This window comes from Metopolophium dirhodum, chromosome 1 (genome assembly GCF_019925205.1).
Source record: "Metopolophium dirhodum isolate CAU chromosome 1, ASM1992520v1, whole genome shotgun sequence".
Lineage (NCBI taxonomy): Eukaryota > Metazoa > Arthropoda > Insecta > Hemiptera > Aphididae > Metopolophium > Metopolophium dirhodum.
This window is the reverse complement of record NC_083560.1, coordinates 76,398,615-76,421,430: the sequence shown is the minus strand read 5'-3', so window position 1 is coordinate 76,421,430 and position 22,816 is coordinate 76,398,615. Positions and strand designations below refer to the sequence as shown.

Here is a 22,816-nt window from a genome sequence, read left to right as displayed (position 1 = left end):
GTAATATATAGTAACACAACTTTTGACCTTTAAATTATTAAAAAACTTATAACATAACATATTAATATGATTTAATCTATATATATAAAAAGACTTGTCCTGGGTGATTCATCATCGCCTAGCCGGAACTGCTGAAGCTATGGATATGAAATTTTCAGTAAATGTACTTATTACTATGTATAGGCGCACTAAGAAAGGATTTTTCGAAATTCGCATTTTAAATAGCTGCTCAAACAGGGAGATTGAGATTCAAGATGGAAATTGGAAATTTTATTTTTATTTTTTTAATAGTTGCCATTGGTTACACTCTACAGTAGAAATTAGTAATTATTTATTATTGGTTGCCATTAGTAGTTTTAAAGTGTATATAAATAAAATGAATTCGTAGAATATCCTACGCATACACAAGGACAAGGTGTTTTACTTATTATTACGAATATTAATGCGTCATCGTATACGCACCCCAGTTTATGTACGGTTCTTTCTAAACATTGAAGTGTATTAAAATAAAATTTACATACTTACAAATTAATAAAAAAAATAATTAATATGGTTGTCGAATTATTGAACATAAATGGCATAATGATGTCCCACACTATCATTCCAATTATTGGTGACGGAGCTTGCCTGTTTAGGGCAATATCTTTTGTGTTATATGACACTCAAGATAAGGCCCAAGAAGTACGTAAAAAGATAGTAACCCATGTGATAAATAATTGGGAAGATTATTCAATAATGTCACATGATAGTGATGGAAATAATTATCGTAGTTCTGCTGACTACTTTAGTGATATGTTAAAATTTAATACTTATGGAGGTTTATGTGAGCTGGTGGCAGCCGGACAATTATTTTTGGTATTTATTGAGGTGTACCTCAATGGTGAACTGTATGAAAAATTTGGTTCAGAAAGGAACCCCGTAAAGAGATTTCGTTTTAGTTCTATGCAAAACATATCTAATGGGCATTTTGATGTTTATTTACCATATGAAGATGAATTGACTAACTCTGTATCTGATGAGTTTGATAACATACCCAGCTCTCAGAAGCATACTAAAAAAAGACGGAAGAGATTTACAAATAATATCAGAAAAAAACAGCTTATACAATCTGCTACTAAATATCAGCTCAAAAATAAAGAAGTTCATAAAGTAGCAGCAGCCAAGTATAAAAAAAAAATCCAGAAGTAAATAGAGTGCAAGTTCATAGATATGAACAAAATAATTCAGGAGGACGATCAGAAAGGCGAATCCATCCATGGAAAATAAAAGCTTTTTCCGGCATGAAATATGAATCGGAAATAGCTTATGAGACGGATGAAACCGTATCTTTGGGTACTATGAGTCATAAATGCGTATACTGCGATGCTCTTAAATTCAAAGAAGAGGTGCCTGGAATGTGTTGTAGTGCCGGTAAAGTACAACTTCCGTCTTTTTTACCTCTTCCTGAACCTCTTTACAGTTTGATTATGGGGTTCCATCCTGATCACAAAAATTTCATGGACCGTATTAGAAAATACAATAACTGCTTCCAAATGACATTTTTTGGAGCGAAACAAATTATCGAAGATGGATTTATGCCCACATTCAAAGTGAAAGGTCAGGTGTATCATTTAATTGGTAGTTTGCAAGCTTTACCTAAACGAAACCCTCAATTTCTACAGATTTATTTCGTTGGAGATGATGAGAGAGAAACACGCTTAAGATGTAGCCACTTCGCTGATGTAAAGCAAAGCCTGGTAAAACAATAATAAGCGATGTTGCACCATAATAACCCATACATAAAGGACTTGAAAACCACACTCGAAAGAGTACCTCAAAATAGTAAAAACTTTGAAATTATAATACAAGCTGATAGAAAACCTGATAATGCTCACAGAGGACGTTATAATGCACCAACAACAAGTGAAGTATCATTGGTCATAGTTGGACAACAGTTTGAAAAACGAGATATTATGTTACAAAGTCATGATAACAAATTGCAACGGATTAGTGAATTGCACCGTTCATACGATACACTTCAGTACCCGTTACTTTTCTGTCATGGGGAGGATGGTTATTCCATTAATATCTCTCAGATTGATCCAAAAACTAAATTACCACTTCAGAAAACAGTTTCTGCATCGCAATTTTATTCTTACCACATCATGATTAGACAAACGGAAATCAACCATTTACTGTACATTAGATCACTTTTTAATCAATATTTAGTTGATATGTACGCTAAAATTGAAACAGAGCGCTTAAATTGTATTAAAAACAATCAAATGCAACTCAGAGCTGATAATTACATACATCTCAGAGATGCTATTGGGAGACAAGATACTGATCTTACCCATCTTGGTCAGATGGTAGTTCTTCCGTCATCTTTTACTGGCTCACCACGGTATATGCATGAAAAAACTCAGGACGCCATGACATACGTTCGTCATTACGGTCGTCGGTTTGAGTCTTATAGAATTGGTACATTTAACGGGCAACGAAGTGCCAGCGGGATCAGCTAGTAATATATAATAAAATAGGTGCAACAGTGTATCACAGTTGTAGGCAATTGTTACATTTGTACCAATTCAATATTTTTTAAAATACTTAAATATTAGAAAAAATACTGACTAGAGTATTCAGACCAGAACCAACAAATACTACACAACTTTTATTGTATATCAAAATAACTACAGTCAAACATGTAATAAAAATCTGTACTCAAATAAAAAGTAAGTGTAGGATTTTTATTTTCTATCTGTTATCAAAAAGACATTTAATTTTTTTTTTCAAACAATTATCTTGTTATCATAATTTTGATAAGAAAACATTGTGCGTTCTTCAGGGCCCAACTGTTATATTTATTTGAGATTTTTTATATTGGGGAAACAGATTAACAAAACGCGCTTTGGTGGAAACAATTTGTACCTTCCAATTCGGGACGTATAGATATAATTTTATATTGGTCATTTTACTTTTTATAATAAATTAATTCTGGTATCGAAACTTTATACTCTTTTATAGCTAACTGTATACGTTGGTAAGTACAATTTCTACTAATATTATCAAATACATTCAAATACACTTCACTTAAAGCAAAATATATGCGAAATGTCGGGAAAATACATACAATCTCCCGACTTGAGTCCCAACTCCACGTAGGGGGGAACCCGCCTAACCATCAGTACGATAGGCGTCGACAGCGCTCCCAGTGTTAATCTGTCTTCCCAATTAGAACAATTTATTGCCAGTGTTACCAATTGTACCCGGTCTCCCTACTGTATTTTATTCGATGTAATGGTAGTTTTCGGATCACTGACTTTTTTTTAAATCCTTGCAGTTATCGAATGCTTCTATAGTAGGTAGCCTATCTAATAACTAATAAGTAATAACACATAATGTATTTATAGATTCTAAGTGTATGAAACAAATAAAATCTAAAATTAGAATGATTTGTGTTTTTTTTTAATTATTTTATTTGTGTTATCAATTTTTGAAGCAGTAAACATGTTTTGATTTTTAACATTTAAGGTGGTTTTTGGCAAGGCTGGGCAAGTTAATGATATTTTTACTTATAAATGGTTAAGTATTTTTTTTCAATTAAATTAAAAGTTAAGTTAATAGACATTTTTAATACATCAATTAAGTTTAAATTAAGTTAACAAACCTTATATTTAATCAATAAGTTAAATTAATAATAATAAAAAAAATAATGCATTTATAAGGTACCTATTATTTAATAAAATAATTGATAATCACTTGAATAGTAATCATTATTCATAGGTATTTTACTATTTAAACAATCTATGATAGTCATTATTGTACTAATAAAAAATAATTAATAACTAATGAGTAATGAATAAGTATTATGATTTATGAACATAATTTGTGGAATCGATGTTTTTATTCGGGCGACTAATGTTACCTCTATATCTAATATTTATAATTAACTTATATTAATACAATATAGGTATTAGTTTTTATCTTTAAACATAAATCCGAAATTCTTTGTAAATATATCTTATTTTTTCACTGATAATATTTTCTATATTCTGCAAACTTATAATAATTATAATAAACCAAAAATCCATAAAAAACAAAATATTTTCCTAGATTATATTCAATACAAACTTAATTGGAAAAATAAAAAAAATTACGAGTTGATTTTAAGTTAAGGTAGAGGCATATGAGTTAAGTTAAAGTTAAGTTAATTAAAAAACCGAACTAGTAAATTAAGTTAGTAAGTTAAAATTAACTTAACTGTCAACTTATTAACTCGTTAATGCCCAGCCTTGGTTTTTGGTGGCTGATTTCCAATTTGATCTAGTTGGCATTTTGAAGAGTCAAAAGTAAAAACTTTTCTGTACTTCCTAAAACTATTAATAATCGGAAAATTCAACAAAACAAATTGAGAAAGACAGGAATTTTTAAACAAAAATTGTATTATTTTTTTTTGTCGTAACTCAAATACGAATAACCTAAGTTGATCTCTCAACCTAACCCTTGTAATCTCATTGAAAATTTAGTTAGATAGTTACCTACTAACAACTATACATTACTCATTAGCAAAACCAAATAGGTACTTAAGTACCTTATATATCAAATACAATGTGGTACAAATTAAACTTAATTGAAAAAATAATGTGGAATATACTGATATTCAATGAATAAATTTAAATAATGTACTCTACATTTATAAATATAAATTTAAATTGTTTTGATTTTTACAAAATAAAATATATAATACATTTTTACATTACATATATTAACCTAGATACATTTTTGTCATCATGGAGTACCCAGGCCTAATTGATTTAATTTGATGTTTAGTGTAAGTTTAGTTTAATTTGATAGTAATTAATGTTCAGTTATAATGGTACTCACTGATGAGTTTTTCACATTTATTGATTTCAAAGATCACAACCTAACCTCTGTAGTGTTATCCCATATCATGTAAACATTATAATTATGTTTTAGTATTTGACAGATATCCTTATAACTCATATTATTAATTGATTATCATTATTCATTTTGATTTAAGGATTACAATTTGCTTATAAAAAAACATAAATATTTATTTTCGACAAATTCGACACTTTTGCAGGCTAGGGTTAATATTTTAATAGATGCTTTTAAAATGTTAAAATTATAAATATTATGTCGTGCAAATTTAAAATGTAACATTATTAATTCATTAGTTCTGGAAAAATTTTGAACTAATGTTTATTTAATTTTTAAATTTCAACGTTTCATGAACAGTGTTGGCGGGAATTTATACCAAAAACATATAATTTATAATTATGTTATTTATTTATGTATCGTTTTTAATTTAATCTAAATTATTTATATTTTAGTTGTTATTAAATAACTGCAAGTTCAAATAAAAAATAGAGTTTTATTCTATCTTCCTTTTTTTAACTAAACATTTAATACATAACAAATATATTTTTGATTTATGACACTAGTGTACAATGTAAATATGTAATTTTAAAATTACAAAAATACATTTTTAAAATTGCAATATATACATAGCCATGCAAACAATTTTAAATGCAATTAAAATTCACACTTTCAACAGGAACATGGGATAAAATGTTTTAAATGTGGCAAGGTGTGGATTATATGTAAATACTCTAGCCATTTTAATATTAAAACAATTAAAAACCATTTAACTTTGTATGACAACACAATAATATTATTGAGACAATATGATATTCAAAATAAATTAAATGTTATCTTTATTATAAAGTTTGATACATAATAATAATGTTGTAAGTAACAAGTAATTTATAATTGATGTGCATGTTGTAGTAACTGTCTACATTATTATCTACATTATACAATATATTTGCTTAAAGTTTTATAGTTGACATAGTATTTTACCTGACTTATAATTAACTAGTAAATTATATTGTATACAAAATAAATTTATGCACTTATCAATACATAGTTAAAATATATATATTTGAATTATACGATATAATTTTCTTAGAGAAGTAACATTATGTATAATATCTAATTTTAAAAGCTATTAGAGAGAGAAAACTGTCGAAGAAGAGATTTCGGCTGCATTTAATAGCTGTTTCATATCATTTAACAGGAACTTATAAACATTAATAGTAATACAATATGATTTAATAATAAGCAATAATTAATTAAAAAAAATTAATGTAATAGAAATACTGTAAGGAGACAATACACAATATAAGAAAATAAAACGCATTGTTAATACTGCGCAAGTAATTTGGTATTTTTTAAGTACTAAATTTACATAGTTGAGCAACTAGTAGTATTGCAAAAATAAAAAAAACATACAATTACATAATAAGATAATAAGATTAGCCTAGTTTAAAACTAAGGAGACAGGACATTATGTGGGGAAATGTTTGGGAATGTTTGTATACCTATTATTTATTTGATGGCACAAAACAATAACTTACATGCAAATAAAAAAAAAATACATTCCATTTATACTATTTATGGACGGTGGAGACATTATAAGGGTAATACAAATTTTTTGAAAACTACGTTGAGAAAAAAAAAGAATTGGATTATTTTCTAAAAATAAAAAAAGTATTTAAACTTTGTAGACTATAATAATAAATTGATATGCAGAAAGATAATTTAAATTACAGTTTTCATTTAATACTATCTATTTATGGATAATTATAACAAGAATAAACATGATAAAAAGTATAAAAGAATGATAAACAATAATAATATATTATATGTGTTGTATAGAGTGGGCCATGATGTTTTTCTATTAGATATTGAAAAAAAGACTATAATCAGCCTCTTGTATACATTTTTCATATATATATATATTAATATTGTTGATTTAAGGCACTCGTTAGTGGTAAGTGATTTATTTAATTGCGGAACATCTTATATAATATCATGAACCTACATAACCTACATCAAATGATTGCATCACATCATATCACAGAAAAATGTAATTTAAAAAATAAAAATGTATCTGAACAATTACGAAATATTTAACAAACAACATTTAAAAATCTGTATTTAATGTATAATAAAATAATGGTTTGATAAATTTATCATTGCTCTTTTTTCTAAACTTGATTGGAAAATCTTTGTTCAAATGATAACCCAGTTAATAATTTATATAAAATACACAAAATGTTTGTGAAGTTAATAATCCCATAAAAGTTGCATTAATAACTTAAATAGATGATTGGGTTAAGATTTGTCAAAAATGTAGCAAAGTATGTTTATAATAATATAAACAACAGTAGCATAAAAAAAAACATGATCAATTAAATTATTACTGATGTGATTAAAATATTTACAAATGTATGTAAATACATAATATATATGAATATAAAAAATGAGAAAACATACAGTGGTTATTTAAGAAAATAAAAAATAACTTTTACGGCTACAATAAGTTGGTAAAATGTATTAAAGTAAAGGAATTAAATTAAGACTATGTGTGATGGTGTAAATAATTAAAATAACCATGAGAGAACACTTTATAAAGGGGGAAAACATTGCAACATGGTCAGTGGGTTAAAATAAAAACAAAACGTAGTTTAATGTTAAATTAATAATAATTTTTATCAAATAATATTGTTCCTACGAGGAATATGGTACTAAATGTTAGGACTTTGTATTATGTGTTTATTATCCCGAATGGTGACTTGGGTTATGTATGGTCCTTGTTGCGGCGAAGACCTTTGTTGTTGCTGTTGATGATTGTGATTATGGTACATACCACCAGCATAATTGTTGTTGGTTGTCGGCCCTCTGTGTTGAAGCTGCTGCTGCTGTTGCATACTGTTGTGTCCTTGAGCATCACTGCTCCCGTAGTTGTACATCGCATAGTTTGGTGACTTGGTCGCAGGAACAGGATAATGATGCCGAGACAACGATTGTTGTTTTTGACTACGACCAGCACCATTTTTGTTGTTGTTTGTTGCCGCCACTGCCGCAGTTTGAGTAACACTGCCTACTAAACAGGGTAAGAGCGTGTGTGTGTAGGTGTGTATGATTGACAGAGATTGAGTGACGGGCCGGCGGCTATACATAAGTACGGAGGTTGGTGGGAGAGGGGGACAACTCACCTTGTCTAGTCAACGAGTTAGAATTGTTGTCCACCAGACGTGATGGGCCGCCGGTCGTGTACGGTAGAGATCTCATCACGCTTTCATATTCGTAATAATTAGAACTAGGTCGTGCAACAGATTCCTTAGGGTCACGTCTTTGAGAATGATAGTGCAACTGCCTTCGACTAGAGAAAAAAAGAACATAAAGAATTAATAAAATCATCTTAAACAGTCATCAATAAATGTTCAAGTGTCTTAAGCCCTAAATATAAGACATTCAAACAAACGAAAAAATATAAACTAAGACATCACAATTTGTAGGTTTTAATGTCAAAATATTGTTTTGTCAATCGGTCCAACTATTATTAAAAATAAACTCAATATGAATAATGTAAAAATATGAAATGTTAAAAATTATTAAAAATTACTTTAAGGATAAAATATATTTTAAAAAAATGTGACACTTATTTGGGCTGGATACAACTCTTTTTTTTTTCTGACCATATTGTGTCATCAATTTCGCGATTTTGCCTCAAGTAGCAGGTAAATAATGTAATGAAATTACCTACCTCATTGATACATTTTTACTTAATCAAATTTTGTATGCGCCATAGTAGTTACATTAGAATTTGTCTTTATAAATAAAGTTATTTCCAATTTATAATTAGGACTGAATTATGAACATCTCAAGAAAGTCTATCTAAAATAATGTGTAGAAAATATATTTAAATCTCAATGTCAAACTGTGAGGATGGATGAACATAAGAATTTACTAAAATGAGAATATTTACTGCAAGGACCAGCAAAAATATATATATAATCATTGATTTTCAATTCAGTGAAGAATATATCAAGAAAAGGTAGAAAAAGGCTCTTTTTAATAATTATACTAATTATAGTAATCTATACAAATTCTGATAATTTTTTTATATAAACTTAGCACCACATGTAAAGAAAGAAAGTGAAGAAGTACTTATAAGTATAATGACGCATTGTAATAATAGGCACATATCACAATCATAACTAAATAAGTAATGGCATATACAATTCATAACAATTTAAGATTAGCTTTTTCATTACTATAATCAAGTACATTTTAATTTATGAAATATACACCATTTATCTTAGAATGTCAATTATAATACAATTTTTTTTATTCCGAGAACAATATATTATATTGTACGATGGACCATTCAAGATAAAGCATAAAAGACAATATGATGTTTGACTCGCAGTTCAATTCTTCAGTGGCTACAGATGAGTGCCAAGACTATGCAGGCTGATGCTCGAGTAACTAATATTTTTATATGCATCTTGAATGTTCCAGTGTATGTTGTTATTGTACTTATTAAAATATATTTGAATCAGGTATTCGTCAAAATAGTGAACATAGCAACATTTTTAACAATTTGTGTACTTTTTAAATGTTACATATTATGCATTGTAACTTTTATGTTTTTTAATAATTTAAATATAATACATTAATTGTTATCATCACATGAAAACCTAGGTTATTTTTGGCTAGAACAATTACCTACCTTTCATCGTCGGTGTCATAATAGCAAGACACGGGTTTTTTTGTTTTGCCGTGATGTCGAAGCTTAACGCCGCGTATTTCATGCATCAAACTACAATCAAAAGTGCAAAGCATGCATGACATGGAAGAAAAAATATATAAATTAACACCTTATTCGACACCACAATCAATGATTAATGATGACTAATCTTAGTTTGTGGTGTCTGACACACATCACCAATAGTTGTGAAAATTATTGACATAATGAAAAAGATGTTCCAGAAGGACTTTTCCCAAACCTCAGTATATTCTTATAATTACAATCAAGTGAACTTATCAACCAACAAAAGTATAACATGCAAATATGCAATATGTATGTATATCATACTGCGTAGTTATTGAGATCAAATATTTGTATGTACATTGTAAAAGTTATATTTAACACCATGCAAATAATAACTGTTCAAATCTTGTATAGATGTTCAGAATTTTCAAAAAAAATTTAATTTAAAAACACTCATTGATTACTAACATGCAAAACAAATAAACAAAATTATCAGCAGAAAAAAAATTCACATTATGCACTTAGTAAAATAATAACAAACCTAAGATTCTGCTGTATTTCTTGAAAATTGACGTAATGGTTAAATCGAGAGGAATCAATTATACCTACACGACTACCAGGTCGATTTATTGCATTTTGAGTATTACCGATGGGCTGAAAAGAATAAAATAGTATTAAAATAAAATTAAGATTGTATAACAGAAGTACCATTGACTATAAGTTTATGTACTATACATACCTGTCGAACATCAGATTCATAATGATTTTCCTCCCTCTCATCAGGAATAAACTTTCCACTACGTTCCATGTGTCTTCTTTGATGTTCAGCTCGAAGTTGTTGGATACGATCCATACGAGATTGTTCAGGATTAGACGGTTTTGCAGGCACATTTGTATAATTGGCTGAACCATCATCTATAGCTATTTCTCTACAATGATTTTGTTCTTGCTATAATGTAAAGGTAGGTAAAATTAAGATACTTGCATACAATAATAGTTAAAAAGCAATCATGCAAAATTATAAATTTGTATTATTATAATATACATATTAAAATTTTTATTATATTTTTAGGGTTGGGATTTTGTTGCAACGGTTTTTTGTATTTTATAAGCATAGCTTTGTAAGTGGAAATTGGGTTAGGGGATCCTGAATTAAACTTTAAAGGGTATTTTGCTTTTTTTTAGAGTATTTTCATAATTTATTATTGATGTGAACGTAAATTGTAGTACAAAATATATTTTCATTATTCAGTGATAAAAACAAGCATTTTAGTAGAGGTACATGTTAGTGATAGTGTAGAATGTGTAGGTAGTAGATATGCAATACTTATTGACCACCGTTTTCATATCTGTAAATAATTGAAGAGGTGACAAAACTTTAAGAAATTAAGTTTTAAGCGCATTCATAAAATATAAATTTTTAAGATATTTTTGCTATTTAAAAGGCATTAAAATCCCAGCCTAGATTGTTGCTAATTATTTTTCTCATTTAATTAAAGTAAATAATTTACATAGAAAAAAAATTTTAATTAGCAATAACACATTACATTTTAAGTTATCTAAGTTTATGATATTTTTTTAATAAGTAGCATATTAATAATTAATACATATCAATAATAATAATATAAAAAGTAAATTTTAAAAGATTTTATCTTACTGAAGTTTTAAAAAATTCATTAAGTTGAGATCTTTATGGCTATATAGCTATGAATGCTATGATAAATATAACAAACGAATGAAAAGGCCTGTTTCACATGGGAGCCTATCAAAGCTGTGCCAAGGCCGCAAAAGTTGTAACATATTAAAGGGTGGCAAATGATCTAAAATGTATGGTTAATAGGGGAGCCAAATATTATTGCCCTAGGGCTCCAATGAAAGTTAGAACAGCACTGGCGCGTATCATACGATTTTCAGTGACATTGGTTAAGTTCATCAGCACCACTCCGACGATAGCATGTTTCCTTCGTTGGTATGGCGGGATGAATTTAATCAATGTAAACTAAAAACACGCCCATGTTAAACGAACGGGCCTGATGTATTGTAAAAAATAAAATACCTTATAATATTAAGGTTTATATAATAATTTATCACTTTAAAAACTATATTATTTTATATAATGCTACATGACATGTCATGTTTGAACTTAATGAAAACATACCATTTCTGCTTGTCGCTGAATTAGTCTTTGGTATTGTTCTTGTATTCTAAGTTGTTCATCACGAGCATTTCTTCTGGCTATTTCTCGTTCACGGTCAGCAGAGTTATCTTCTTCTGAGCTTAAAGTACCATTTAAATCTGGTCCTCGTCGAGGTTTACTACCAAATCTAAAATATCAAAATTTATAAAAACAAATTATTATTACATTACAATAATAACTAACCTAAACATGGAACCAATCCCTTTAAGTAGCCCTGGTTTTTTCTTGTTAACAACGACTGGTGGTGTGTTTGGTACTTTGTAATTTGTTGGAGAATGAAGTGAAGACTGTCTACGGCCAATTGGATGATCATCACTCTCCTTTCCATCTACAATATATCATTATACAATATACATGAATAAATTAGATTTAAATTCAACATTTTTAAAACTAGGACATTATATTAATTTATTGAATTTAACAAATTAAGTTTAAAACACTTTTTTAACTATTCATGTTATTACATAACATAAAAAGAAAAAAGTTTAAAAAAAATGCTTATTTAAATAAATGATAACAGTAAATTCTTATTATGTCAAACGATAGTATCTAAAATTTTTGTAATCTCAAACTCAATTGAAATCCCCTTAAAGTAATTAACATTACTCAATAGTTACCCTTGAGTTTTAACATCACAAGAATTTAGTGTTTATATACCATACATTGTGGCTTACAGGAAACTTAGAAATACAAAACAAAAGAGCATTGAAGTTTGGATCATCACAAATTACCACTTGAAATATAAACAATATGGAAAAAAGTTATATCAAACATAAAAATACCGTAATCAGTAATACAGTGAAACTTCCATATTATAGTCTCATGGGGCATAACAAAAATTTGTGTTATAGATAATTTTGTTAAATAGAATTGAATAAATTTGGTATGAATGGAAGTTTCACTGTATCACAACTAAATAAGTTATTGCAAAAGTGCAAAACTAAATATTTGGATACTTAAATGTTTGATAAACCTTGATCTTATCAGTATGAAAACAAGTGCTAGTACTGCAGGTTAGCAACTATATTTAGTGAATGACACGGCAACTAATATTAAGTGCTAACACTGCGTGTTTTTTTTTTTTTATCAAAATTATATAAAAAAAAAATTTTAAATGTTCAAAAAAATATTTTCCGGGTTTAATAAAACTAATATTTATTTCTCACAATTTCAAAATATGCTTAATAAGCTAAATTTTTCCTAACCCATAAAATATTCTGAAATAAGAAAAAAAAACTTTTTCCTACTAACTCATAGTTTAATGAATCGTCTACATTTTTTACTCACATACGAATCAGTAACAAGATGTAAAAACATATAAATCCGGTATTTAATTATAATACTTGGATATACACTATACAGACTTTAAATTGTATCATTTAACCTAATCTAGTCAGGTATCTTATAGAAATGCTCAAAAATATATGTGATTATACAAATACCAAAATGCTTTTTACTTAATATATAAAATATACATATTAATAAACCAACATGTTTCCAATCTTAGTTCATGTAAAGACAATGGACCATCCTTGTCAATTGCAGCTCTAAAACTTTCATCACATCCTCTACCACGCACTACTTTAACATTTCCCCGTTTTGATCCACCATCTGTCATTTGCACCTCTTGAACCATTGTTTGTAATGATTCCAGGCTGGAAGATTTTTTCAACCCAAGAGAAGGTCCAAGTTGCTGTTTTGATGGAAAACCATTGCCTGCATACAATAATTAATAATACAATTACATAGACAATATTAATTTCAAATTTGTATTATACTAACGAATTTTGGTATCATCTCCACGCTCTTCACGCAGTTTTTTATTTCTTTGATATGTATCAGTATTTTTGGCGTCTAACGTTGCATGTCGTTTTTCAGACATACTTTGCCGTCCGAATGCGTCTCGTGAAAATCCTGAGTTGGCATTATCCAATGATAATCTTTATTGAAACAAACATAACTTCATAATTACAATTTTATTAATTTATGTTATAAAATTGTACATACTGGCTTGCATAAGTAACATCAGTGCTAGTTGAACCAGTTCTTGCTTGTGGCGATACGATTGGTGATGGTTTTTCTTCCTCTATTTTTTTCCGGCTAAACAAGTAATGTACACAAAACATATTTAAGTATGGATATAATAAAAAAATTAATTTTATAATCTTCTTACTATTGAAAACTAATTATATATTTAATTTAATAAATATTTTAATTTGGGAAAACACACACAAAAATATTCACGAGAATACACGTATACGACAGTTTTTTAGATAATTAGACTGTATTTTAATAGGTAGTGAACGTTGAACATTCATAGAATATGGACATCTTGTATACAGTTTAAGAGTTGTATCTAATTTTTGTTCACTACTTATTTGGAAGGTACTGATTTATTAGAGTTAGTATTTTGAATTTGTGAAAATTAATAAAAAAAATTCTAAAAGCCTGTCTTTCAGACCAAAATACGTGTATTCTGAAAACCAACGATCAGAACAGAAGTAAAATAATTATGCGTATTAAGTATAAATAAAAGACTGATCATTGTGGTTTGGACAAAATTCCAATTTAATTTTTACAGAACTTCCCCTCTTTAAATTAAATTATTATTTTTTTATCTATACAACAATACATGTGTTTAATAAAAAGGTAACACAAAATATTTCAATCACGTGACCTTGAATTTGTGGTAATTTGTTTGATCTTTATATCATTGAACACAATGTATAATAAATAAAGATACCAAGAAATAAATTTAGAAGTTAAGGGTATGTAAAAATTGAAAACTAAACTATACATTTAAGACAACTATATAAAACACACAAATTTTATTTTTAAACACACTTTACACTATCAGGTTAAGTTAAATGTAGATTTAAGAATTACATTAAATAAATAGTTATAAAAGCATTTTGTATATGAAACTAATATGGATGTAATTTATAACCTAAATTGTTAATGATGAATAATACAAACCCTTACCTAACAGTATTATAAATTGGGGGGTCTTCTTCAATAATTAACATCTCTTCTGATGATGGGTTTACAGTAGGGCTATTTAACTTTTCTTCTTCTTTCAACATAATTGTTGTTTGATGTGTAGCCTGTAATTATTAGTTAATTTGTAATAAAGTTACATTTACAGTGAATTATTATATTTATGTTTACCTTATAATAACTTTCATTGCGCAATGCATTATAACGATTTGAGTGTCCAGTTAACCTTTCCAAAACTGGATTGCGAATTGCAATTCCATCTAAACAAATTATAATCAATTTATTTATGTTAGAACATAATAATTATGTGATAATTAATATTTGAATAGTTAACTATACAAATTTTAAGATAATTAAATTTAGTTACCTGGAGAAGTAGCTGTAGGTAATGTATTCCGTTTTGAACTCTCTGATCCTTGTCTTTGATGCATAAAGATAACAGTGGTATCAGAGTTTTCACTTGTTCCAGAATTTTCTGCCGTATTTTGGGTACTACTATCACTGCTTTCAGCTCGGCTAAATGTTTCAGTGTTTGCTGCTTATGAAATTATATATAAATATGTATAACTTCTGTTTAAAATAGAAAAAAATAATAAATTTCTTACCCGATGAATCTGTAAGTAGACTTGACGAAGAGTCACGACTACGCCTTCTATCTGATGTTGGAGAACAATTACGTCGGCGGGCTACTATCAATGAAATAGCTCCAGGTACTGGCCCAGGATCCACATTTATCATAGTTCTACGTAATGTTTCCATAGCTGCTGCATTAGTTTGGCCAATCAATGACATACCATTTATGTATAATAGCTGGTCATTAGTACGTAATCTACCATCCCTAAAATGTATACCAATTTGTTTATCTTAATATTATACACATATTTATATCAATAAATACCTAGAAGCAGCACCGCCGTGAATAACATTTTTGATAAATATACCTAAGTCTTGTGAGAAGTCTTTATCATTAGAGTTATTACTAGATGATGTTTTACCTTTAACACTAATACCTAAAAAAAACAAATATATATTAGCATGTAAAAAATAATTTAAAAAGTATTTTACCTAAACCAGCTTTTTCTGAATCATGCACAGGAATGTCAAAGGTCAGTATTTCTTTATGTCTCCAAGGAAATGTTTGTGTTTCTTCTAAGCTTTTAACGTATTCCTAATAAATGATTATGAATCAAATATAAATTTAATTTATACAAACAAAAATTATAAAAAAATAAAGATATTATTAATTTTTAAGTATTTATAAAACTATACCTGAACTGTATTACTGTTGGATTTTTCACTTGTTTCTATTAATTGATTGTCTGATGAAATCCCTACTTCTTGTTCATAATTTTCATCTAGATCCTATAGAAATTTAACACCAATTATCATTAAAACCATAATCTTATAATCTTATCTCTTTTAGTAACTTACTTGATTAGATTTCTGGCCTACTTGGCTAATTACTACATCTTCTTGTCTAGAAACAATAATTTTAACCTTTGCACCAGATGGAACTTTTCGCAATACAGCAACTGCTTCAGATTGAGTCTTTCCAGTCAGTTCTGTACCATTAACTGCTAATAATCTATCACCTGGTCGTAATCGTCCATCTTCAACAGCAGCTCCCTAAAAAAAAAAATTAAATGGAATTAGTTACATTTTTAGACTAACAATTTTTAAATATTACTTTTGGTAACACATTTTTTATGTAAATTGGACAATTTCCTCCAGCTGGATTATCTCTTGTTGTTATACTGAATCCAAGTCCATGAAGTCCTTTAGTAAGTTCTAATTCCATTTTCTTTCCAATTTTTCTTGTGTTAGCCACCATCAAGATATTGGAGGCAGTATGTGTTGCAGCTGATATTTTTTTAGTTGGTGAAATGGTGGCTATTTTAGTATTTGAGTTGACTATAACATTACATAAATTAGTAAAAATTAATGTTGAGAACAAATTTTAAAAATGTTAAAATTAAATACTTTTATCTTTATCAGATGATCCTGAAGAAACATTTTCTTTATTACTATAAGTTGCAGTGGTGTTTGAGGATGGTTTAGGAAACACTGGTGGCGGTGGCTGTTTTTTATTACCAGCCACCGTATTTTGACTAGTTTGAATGTCCATATTATTCTTATGTTTTACCACTCTAAGTCTGAGCTCTGAAGAGTGTAGTGAATCTCGAAATATTTCTTGTATACTGTTAAGAACAAATATTACTAATATTTATCTTTAATATCTATTAATTTTTAACTAACGCATTAAATGGTTGATCCAATAACGACCGGCCGTTGATTTCTACAATTCGATCATATACTTTCAATCTGCCATCACAGTGCACTCGACCACCAGGTTCAATACCTTGAACAAGAAGACCCCGTTCTTTGCCCAGAGCATTGTAATCTGGGACAACATGAATGCCTAATGAGCCACCACCAGTGCTTAACACTATAAATTCAGTGCTATAAAAAAAAACATTTTAAATTAATGTATGTGTAAATTAAATTAATTAAATTATTTAATTAAATACTTTTGTGATTCTGGTAAGTGACTAGGATTTGTATTTGCTTGTCCCAACGGTTCTTTCCTTCTGTGATCTCTTGGTAATGATAATGATAAGGCTCGATTATTTGCCAAATCAGCAGCCTCTGCCCACCGAAACCCACTAATAATGTATAGATAAATATTATAAATATATTTAATTTGTTTCAAATTTAAATAATTATTAATAACAAAAAAAAATAGTAAGTCAAACCTTGATGACTCTCCTAAGAATTGCATGGATAAACGATTCGAAGAATCACGATGAAATGATGGTGCAAGAAAATGATTGCTAATTGGTGGTTTATCTTTGTCACCTAATTCTAAATCATCTTCATCTTCTTCAGAACATCTCCATTTGTCAGATAAACCAAACCCATTAATTTTCGTGTAATCATCCTAAAATGTAAATTATTAATTAGGTATATAAATTACAAACCTTAAGTTAGAAAAATTAAAATTAAAACATATTTAATGTTATAATGTTATGTTATATTAATGTTAAATTATATTAACCTTTAAATATTACACATTAAGACTAAGCATTATTTCTAAAACGTTATAAAAATTGTATAATATAAATTTATTGTGAGCTAGAATTAATGTGATGATTGTCGTCTGCGTTAATGTTATGATACAAATATTACTCTAGGTATTCAATGCGTAGAACAGATATTATTTATTTAAAATATATTATTGTTGAATATGTTTTAAAAATGTCATATTATAGATAATATCATTGATTATAAATACTATTTATAATCAATGATATTATGTTCTATTACTAATATATTTCTACTACTTTGAAAATGTAAGAAAAATAAATATTTTGATTGATATAATTTATTAAATTAGTTAATATATATTAAAATTTTAATTACGGTTCTTAGTTTTTCTTTTGGGTCGTGAATCATAGGAGCTGCTGACCATCGTTTAGATTGACCTGATGCAGCAGGTCTAGTATTGCTATTTCTTTTGCCCAAATTGTTTGCTATAGTATAAATGTAAAAAAAAATTACCAAATGTATAATTTAAATGATTAGTTACAGATTACACTTACGACATTCAAGTGGTAATTGATTAAGAGCTGGTTCACTACCTCTACGGACATGTAAAGCTGGGAAACCACAAGCAATTTGTTCATTAGTGACTTCAATGTCAGTTTGTAAACCATCTCGGCTCTAAAAATGTAAGTATTTAAAATAACAATATTACTATAATATCCTTAATTATTCATAATTATATTAATCATAATTTAAATTTATAAAAACGAGTCACATAAAAACAAAAGATTTCTATAACAACTAATTAAATGAAAATATAATACAATATATTATACCAACTAGTTAATCAATTAATAATCTCTCTTTTAAATAAAATAACTATCGCTTTTATTTTGTCATGTCCCGTTTGAATTATTGTGTGCAATTCACAGCAAGCTGCCTTTGGCGGCGGTCACTGTTGCGACGCGCTTATGAACGCCGAACGGTCCCCGTCGCCAAGGTCGGATGAAATAAAACTTCATCATACTGCGCGTTACGCTACTATTTCGTCAAGTTTTTACTAGGGTTTCACAAATCTATTTGTACACATATTATACGGAAAATTATAAATACATCACGGTCCTGGTGTATCGTATATGTACCTATACAAGGTCGCAAGTAGAAATATTTCTCAATGACGTGAGGGGGGGGGGGGGGTAACAAAAAATATTTCTTAAATCTTAAATCGGTGATTTAAATAATTTAGTGTTTGTATAACGTATATTATCATCTAAACACGGCGGGGGCGGCCCCATTGACCCCTCCCCATACGGGCGGCCTTGTTTACCTAACTGAGTCCATACAGTTATACGAGGAACTTGTAATAATACACACACACACGTATTATTATATTAAGAGCGACCAACAGATGTGCGTTTTACTTCGACCAAATAATTCTGGGAAAACGGGCTACATGTTTCATCGGAATGCGGAAGCCATGAACATTCTCGTGTAGTGCATATAATAGGTCACTACTATAATATAATTTATGGATATAAATTAATAATTATACATATTATTCACACCCGTGAACGGCAACTCCAAAAAGGTTCGATCAAAAGTTGGTCGCGGAGAAAATGGCCTACGCGGACGACTGTTTTTCTAGACATTTGAACGACGGGAAATATCGCGATTCCCGGTTACCCACCCGCGAGCTCTGTATGACTGTATACCATTATGGACTATGGTAGACGACCGTTGACCATCACACATAAACTTTGCGGGTGCGTCTATTTTCCTCCAAATATTATTTTGGACTAAAATTATATCCAGTTTCCTCCAAGTATTAAACTATTTAGCCAATAGGTTTAGCATATTTAGCCTTTTTAGCTATTAGTTTTATTTGTATTAAACATAATATGGCAAATAGATAACATATAATATTATAAAATAATTATTAATAATTCAAAGGCAATTTTTTTTTTCTGTTGATATAATAGGTATGACTTGAAAATGTAATTATTATATTCTTATTGGAGGAAAACGAAACTTAAGTTTCACTTTAAAACTATTTGGTGACTTTTTATGGCTACAAGTTCTCTGTCCTAGTGATCACAGTATTTTCCGCCAGTCAGTATTGGGAAGTTGGGACGATATCGTCCACGTCGGTCATTTTATCCGCGTTCTATTCTCGATCAAATCGTTTTTACGTCACCGCCCACACATGTTTCTATAATATAACAAACTCTATGTCCAGTGCGACGATATTCTCACGAAACGATTCTTGAACGTATTAGGTACCTATATACTTATTTACCAGACTCATCACTTTTGCATTCCGAAAAATGTAGAGGTAAAATTTACGTGCTTTAAATTGTATAGGTAGGTACAGTATACATTATATTCACAAGTTCCTCGCAGGAGTGGAAGGAGGCTGTATCCATACGACTGCTATTTAGAATTTATTTTATTTGTTAGGTACCAGCTGCTATGTATTATTTATTATATTAGGTACTAAAATGTGTGCGTTTAAAATGTAGTAGAATCCAAGAGAAATCTTGGTAAATTAGTCACGGTATGCGCCATCCGACGATTGTTAGTAAAGCAAAATCTGACGTTTATTATTGTACATTATCGTAGTATTATTCACGCGTAAGTTCTATATTCCTATATGTACCGCATATAATATGCTAGATATGTAACAGTATTATATTGTAGCTGATGGAGGTATATAATTCGTCGTTACTAAAAATGTTTAAGTTTCTCTGTGGCGTCGAGTCTACGAGTATTGTTTTCAATTAGTCTTAACATTGAAATTATGAGGTATAGTATTGTACATAATTGATTAGTAAATAATAAAATATTAAAAAAGTTTGTCTAATTTTTATGGTGACCTAAAAAAATGCATATACTCGAATGTATTTAACTTAAAAAAACATTTTAGAATAAGCTGATAGTCAATGTTATTATAAACTGGTTGGCTGAAATTTTTGTTCAGTCGCAGGTGGTACAAAATATAAACAGTCTCGTGAGTCATATCAAATATAAAGGTTTATACACGGCCATTTATGACTGTTACTTACAGTTATAAAAAATTAAAAGCACTGTATCACATATGGCTACATTTTAACTATTTATGAAATTGAGTTGTGAAGACTGACAACAGTTTCAAGTGCTTCCTATCCTTGTTTTTATTCATCATCTTTTTAACATTTTATTTAGCATAATATACATATTTTACAACCCATTGTGTCTAATAGGTATATTGCTCACACAACGCATACGTATAACCCTTGTCCTATAAATTAGTTAATGTATTACAATACCGACTCATAAGTATTGTGAGGCATTAAAACTAGAAAACAATATAACATATAATTATGTTTTTTGTGTATGGATATCTTACGTGGAACATATCCGGACTAGAGGTAACGCTAGCTCCATCTCCACCTCCATGTTGGTGAGGACTATTGCTATCACCGTCATCGTAGAGTGCTACAATTTGTTCTCTATCATCCGCCACATCCCTGAGACGATCATCTGGATCCAAGATACCACCATCACTCTGAGACTGTAAACTGTGGACGGTCACCCATGAATTTGAGCTCTAGAACATTAAATTATGGATGGTTGTAATAAATTTGATATTTAATTAAAAATAAAATATTGGTGATACACCGGTACATTGAACCATCTTATTTTAGTAACCGAAACAGAAATGATGACGAATACAATTTAGACAAAAATGTAGATTAATACAATATTTATTATTTGTATTCATAATTTTTTAGATGTGTGGTGTACCTAGCGATCTTCATTTCTTACGTTATGTTTAATATTTTGGATCACTCATAGTATTTATAAAAATAAGAAAAAACTGATAATTAATAATACTCTATCATAGTTTCACGTTTTGTATTGTTTTAATAAAAAAAAATATTCCACTCACTCCGTCAAGTTAATATCTGAGTTAATTATACTATATAATTTGTACACATGTAGTTAAAAAACATATTAAGTTTCCTAAACTGAGAATAAAAGAATAATGGTAATTGGTAAGCACATTCTAATAGATTTATAATGGGGAATCATCAAAATTCTTGTATTGTTACAAATATACACAATTACTTAATATCATCATACGTTGATGTCTACAAATAGAAACTAAAACTAAAATTATTATAAAATGTGTATATTAAATGTGTATACAACATATTTCAACATATTCAATAAGTGTTTTTAAAATAATTTTTTACAAGCAGTTATATATAACAATTGAACACAAATTAAGTATTTTTAAAGGTAATTTTTTAAGTACTTAATCCCTTTAATAAATAGGTTCCGGTTACATTGGTTAACAAAATAGGTAGTAACATTTAATTAAAAAGGTTCGATAAACCCACAGTTTATTTTTTCGATAACTAAAATTATCACAGTAACTAGCTATAATGAATGCAGTTTTTATGATATAAATAGTGCTTATTACAATGTTTAAGACAGTTATAACAAACGCATTTTTTTTCTCATCATCCAAATTTGTATACCTATATATCCGATAAGAAAATCTACTAATGAGTTTTTATTACAAACGACAACGTCTAGACGAAAAACAAGTATTTTATACCTATATAGCTACTTCGATGATATTTATATTTCTATCACTAGCTCACTACCTATTTTATGACGATGAACCTGTTTATTGTTTACTCGTATTTTTCAACTGACATATTATAATACCTTATCAGATTAAGCCCTGGGTTAGCTCAGTCAATATTATAGAGTGTACTTAAAAATAGACAAACGAATAATCCGGATAATTATTATATAATTTATTGTGGTATATAGTTTTACATAATTATTAGTAACTTTTGATATAATAACAGTAGACATTTCATTTAACGTGATGTTATTCAAATACCACTATTATTGTACGAGCAGTGAACACTGCAGTCTTATTAACATTTTTTATTTATGAT

At 28.6% G+C, this 22,816-nt stretch overlaps 3 protein-coding genes across 10 annotated transcripts in view; 2 read left to right on the top strand and 1 right to left on the bottom strand.

Annotated features, from left to right (window-relative positions):
* The first annotated feature begins 582 nt into the window (after nt 1-582).
* On the top strand, nt 583-1,188 carry LOC132941609 (OTU domain-containing protein 1-like). The gene has a single exon (XM_061009745.1). The coding sequence runs from the start codon at nt 583-585 to the stop codon at nt 1,186-1,188; it is 606 nt and encodes a 201-aa protein (XP_060865728.1).
* Nucleotides 1,189-1,754: 566 nt separating this feature from the next.
* On the top strand, nt 1,755-3,396 carry LOC132941603 (uncharacterized). Its single transcript, XM_061009733.1, has 2 exons — nt 1,755-2,383; nt 3,390-3,396. Exons 1-2 carry the CDS (start codon nt 1,755-1,757, stop codon nt 3,394-3,396), a joined length of 636 nt encoding a protein of 211 aa, XP_060865716.1.
* Nucleotides 3,397-5,693: 2,297 nt separating this feature from the next.
* Nucleotides 5,694-22,816, bottom strand: part of LOC132933991 (partitioning defective 3 homolog) — a 34,484-nt gene continuing 17,361 nt past the window's right edge. For 5 of the 8 annotated variants that reach the window (XM_061000271.1, XM_061000272.1, XM_061000273.1 and 2 more), the window contains 26 exons: nt 21,247-21,447; nt 18,419-18,539; nt 18,240-18,349; nt 17,573-17,757; nt 17,348-17,482; nt 17,076-17,279; nt 16,800-17,017; nt 16,507-16,730; nt 16,251-16,445; nt 16,089-16,181; nt 15,885-15,987; nt 15,718-15,829; nt 15,425-15,657; nt 15,187-15,354; nt 14,991-15,079; nt 14,805-14,926; nt 13,830-13,922; nt 13,605-13,762; nt 13,314-13,538; nt 12,006-12,150; nt 11,784-11,949; nt 10,365-10,574; nt 10,167-10,279; nt 9,584-9,673; nt 8,064-8,230; nt 5,694-7,951 (listed from right to left, as the gene is read on the bottom strand). In XM_061000271.1, coding sequence (XP_060856254.1) covers nt 7,593-7,951; nt 8,064-8,230; nt 9,584-9,673; nt 10,167-10,279; nt 10,365-10,574; nt 11,784-11,949; nt 12,006-12,150; nt 13,314-13,538; nt 13,605-13,762; nt 13,830-13,922; nt 14,805-14,926; nt 14,991-15,079; nt 15,187-15,354; nt 15,425-15,657; nt 15,718-15,829; nt 15,885-15,987; nt 16,089-16,181; nt 16,251-16,445; nt 16,507-16,730; nt 16,800-17,017; nt 17,076-17,279; nt 17,348-17,482; nt 17,573-17,757; nt 18,240-18,349; nt 18,419-18,539; nt 21,247-21,447 — 4,239 coding nt within the window. In that variant the 3' untranslated portion in view covers nt 5,694-7,592. The remainder of the gene's footprint in view (nt 7,952-8,063; nt 8,231-9,583; nt 9,674-10,166; nt 10,280-10,364; nt 10,575-11,783; nt 11,950-12,005; nt 12,151-13,313; nt 13,539-13,604; nt 13,763-13,829; nt 13,923-14,804; nt 14,927-14,990; nt 15,080-15,186; nt 15,355-15,424; nt 15,658-15,717; nt 15,830-15,884; nt 15,988-16,088; nt 16,182-16,250; nt 16,446-16,506; nt 16,731-16,799; nt 17,018-17,075; nt 17,280-17,347; nt 17,483-17,572; nt 17,758-18,239; nt 18,350-18,418; nt 18,540-21,246; nt 21,448-22,816) is intronic. The other 3 variants (XM_061000269.1, XM_061000270.1, XM_061000274.1) reach the window with 3 other exon arrangements.

Coding starts and splice junctions, on each gene's coding strand:
- LOC132941609 (XM_061009745.1), top strand. CDS start 583: ATGATGTCCCACACTATCATTCCAATTATTGGTGACGGAGCTTGCCTG.
- LOC132941603 (XM_061009733.1), top strand. CDS start 1,755: ATGTTGCACCATAATAACCCATACATAAAGGACTTGAAAACCACACTC.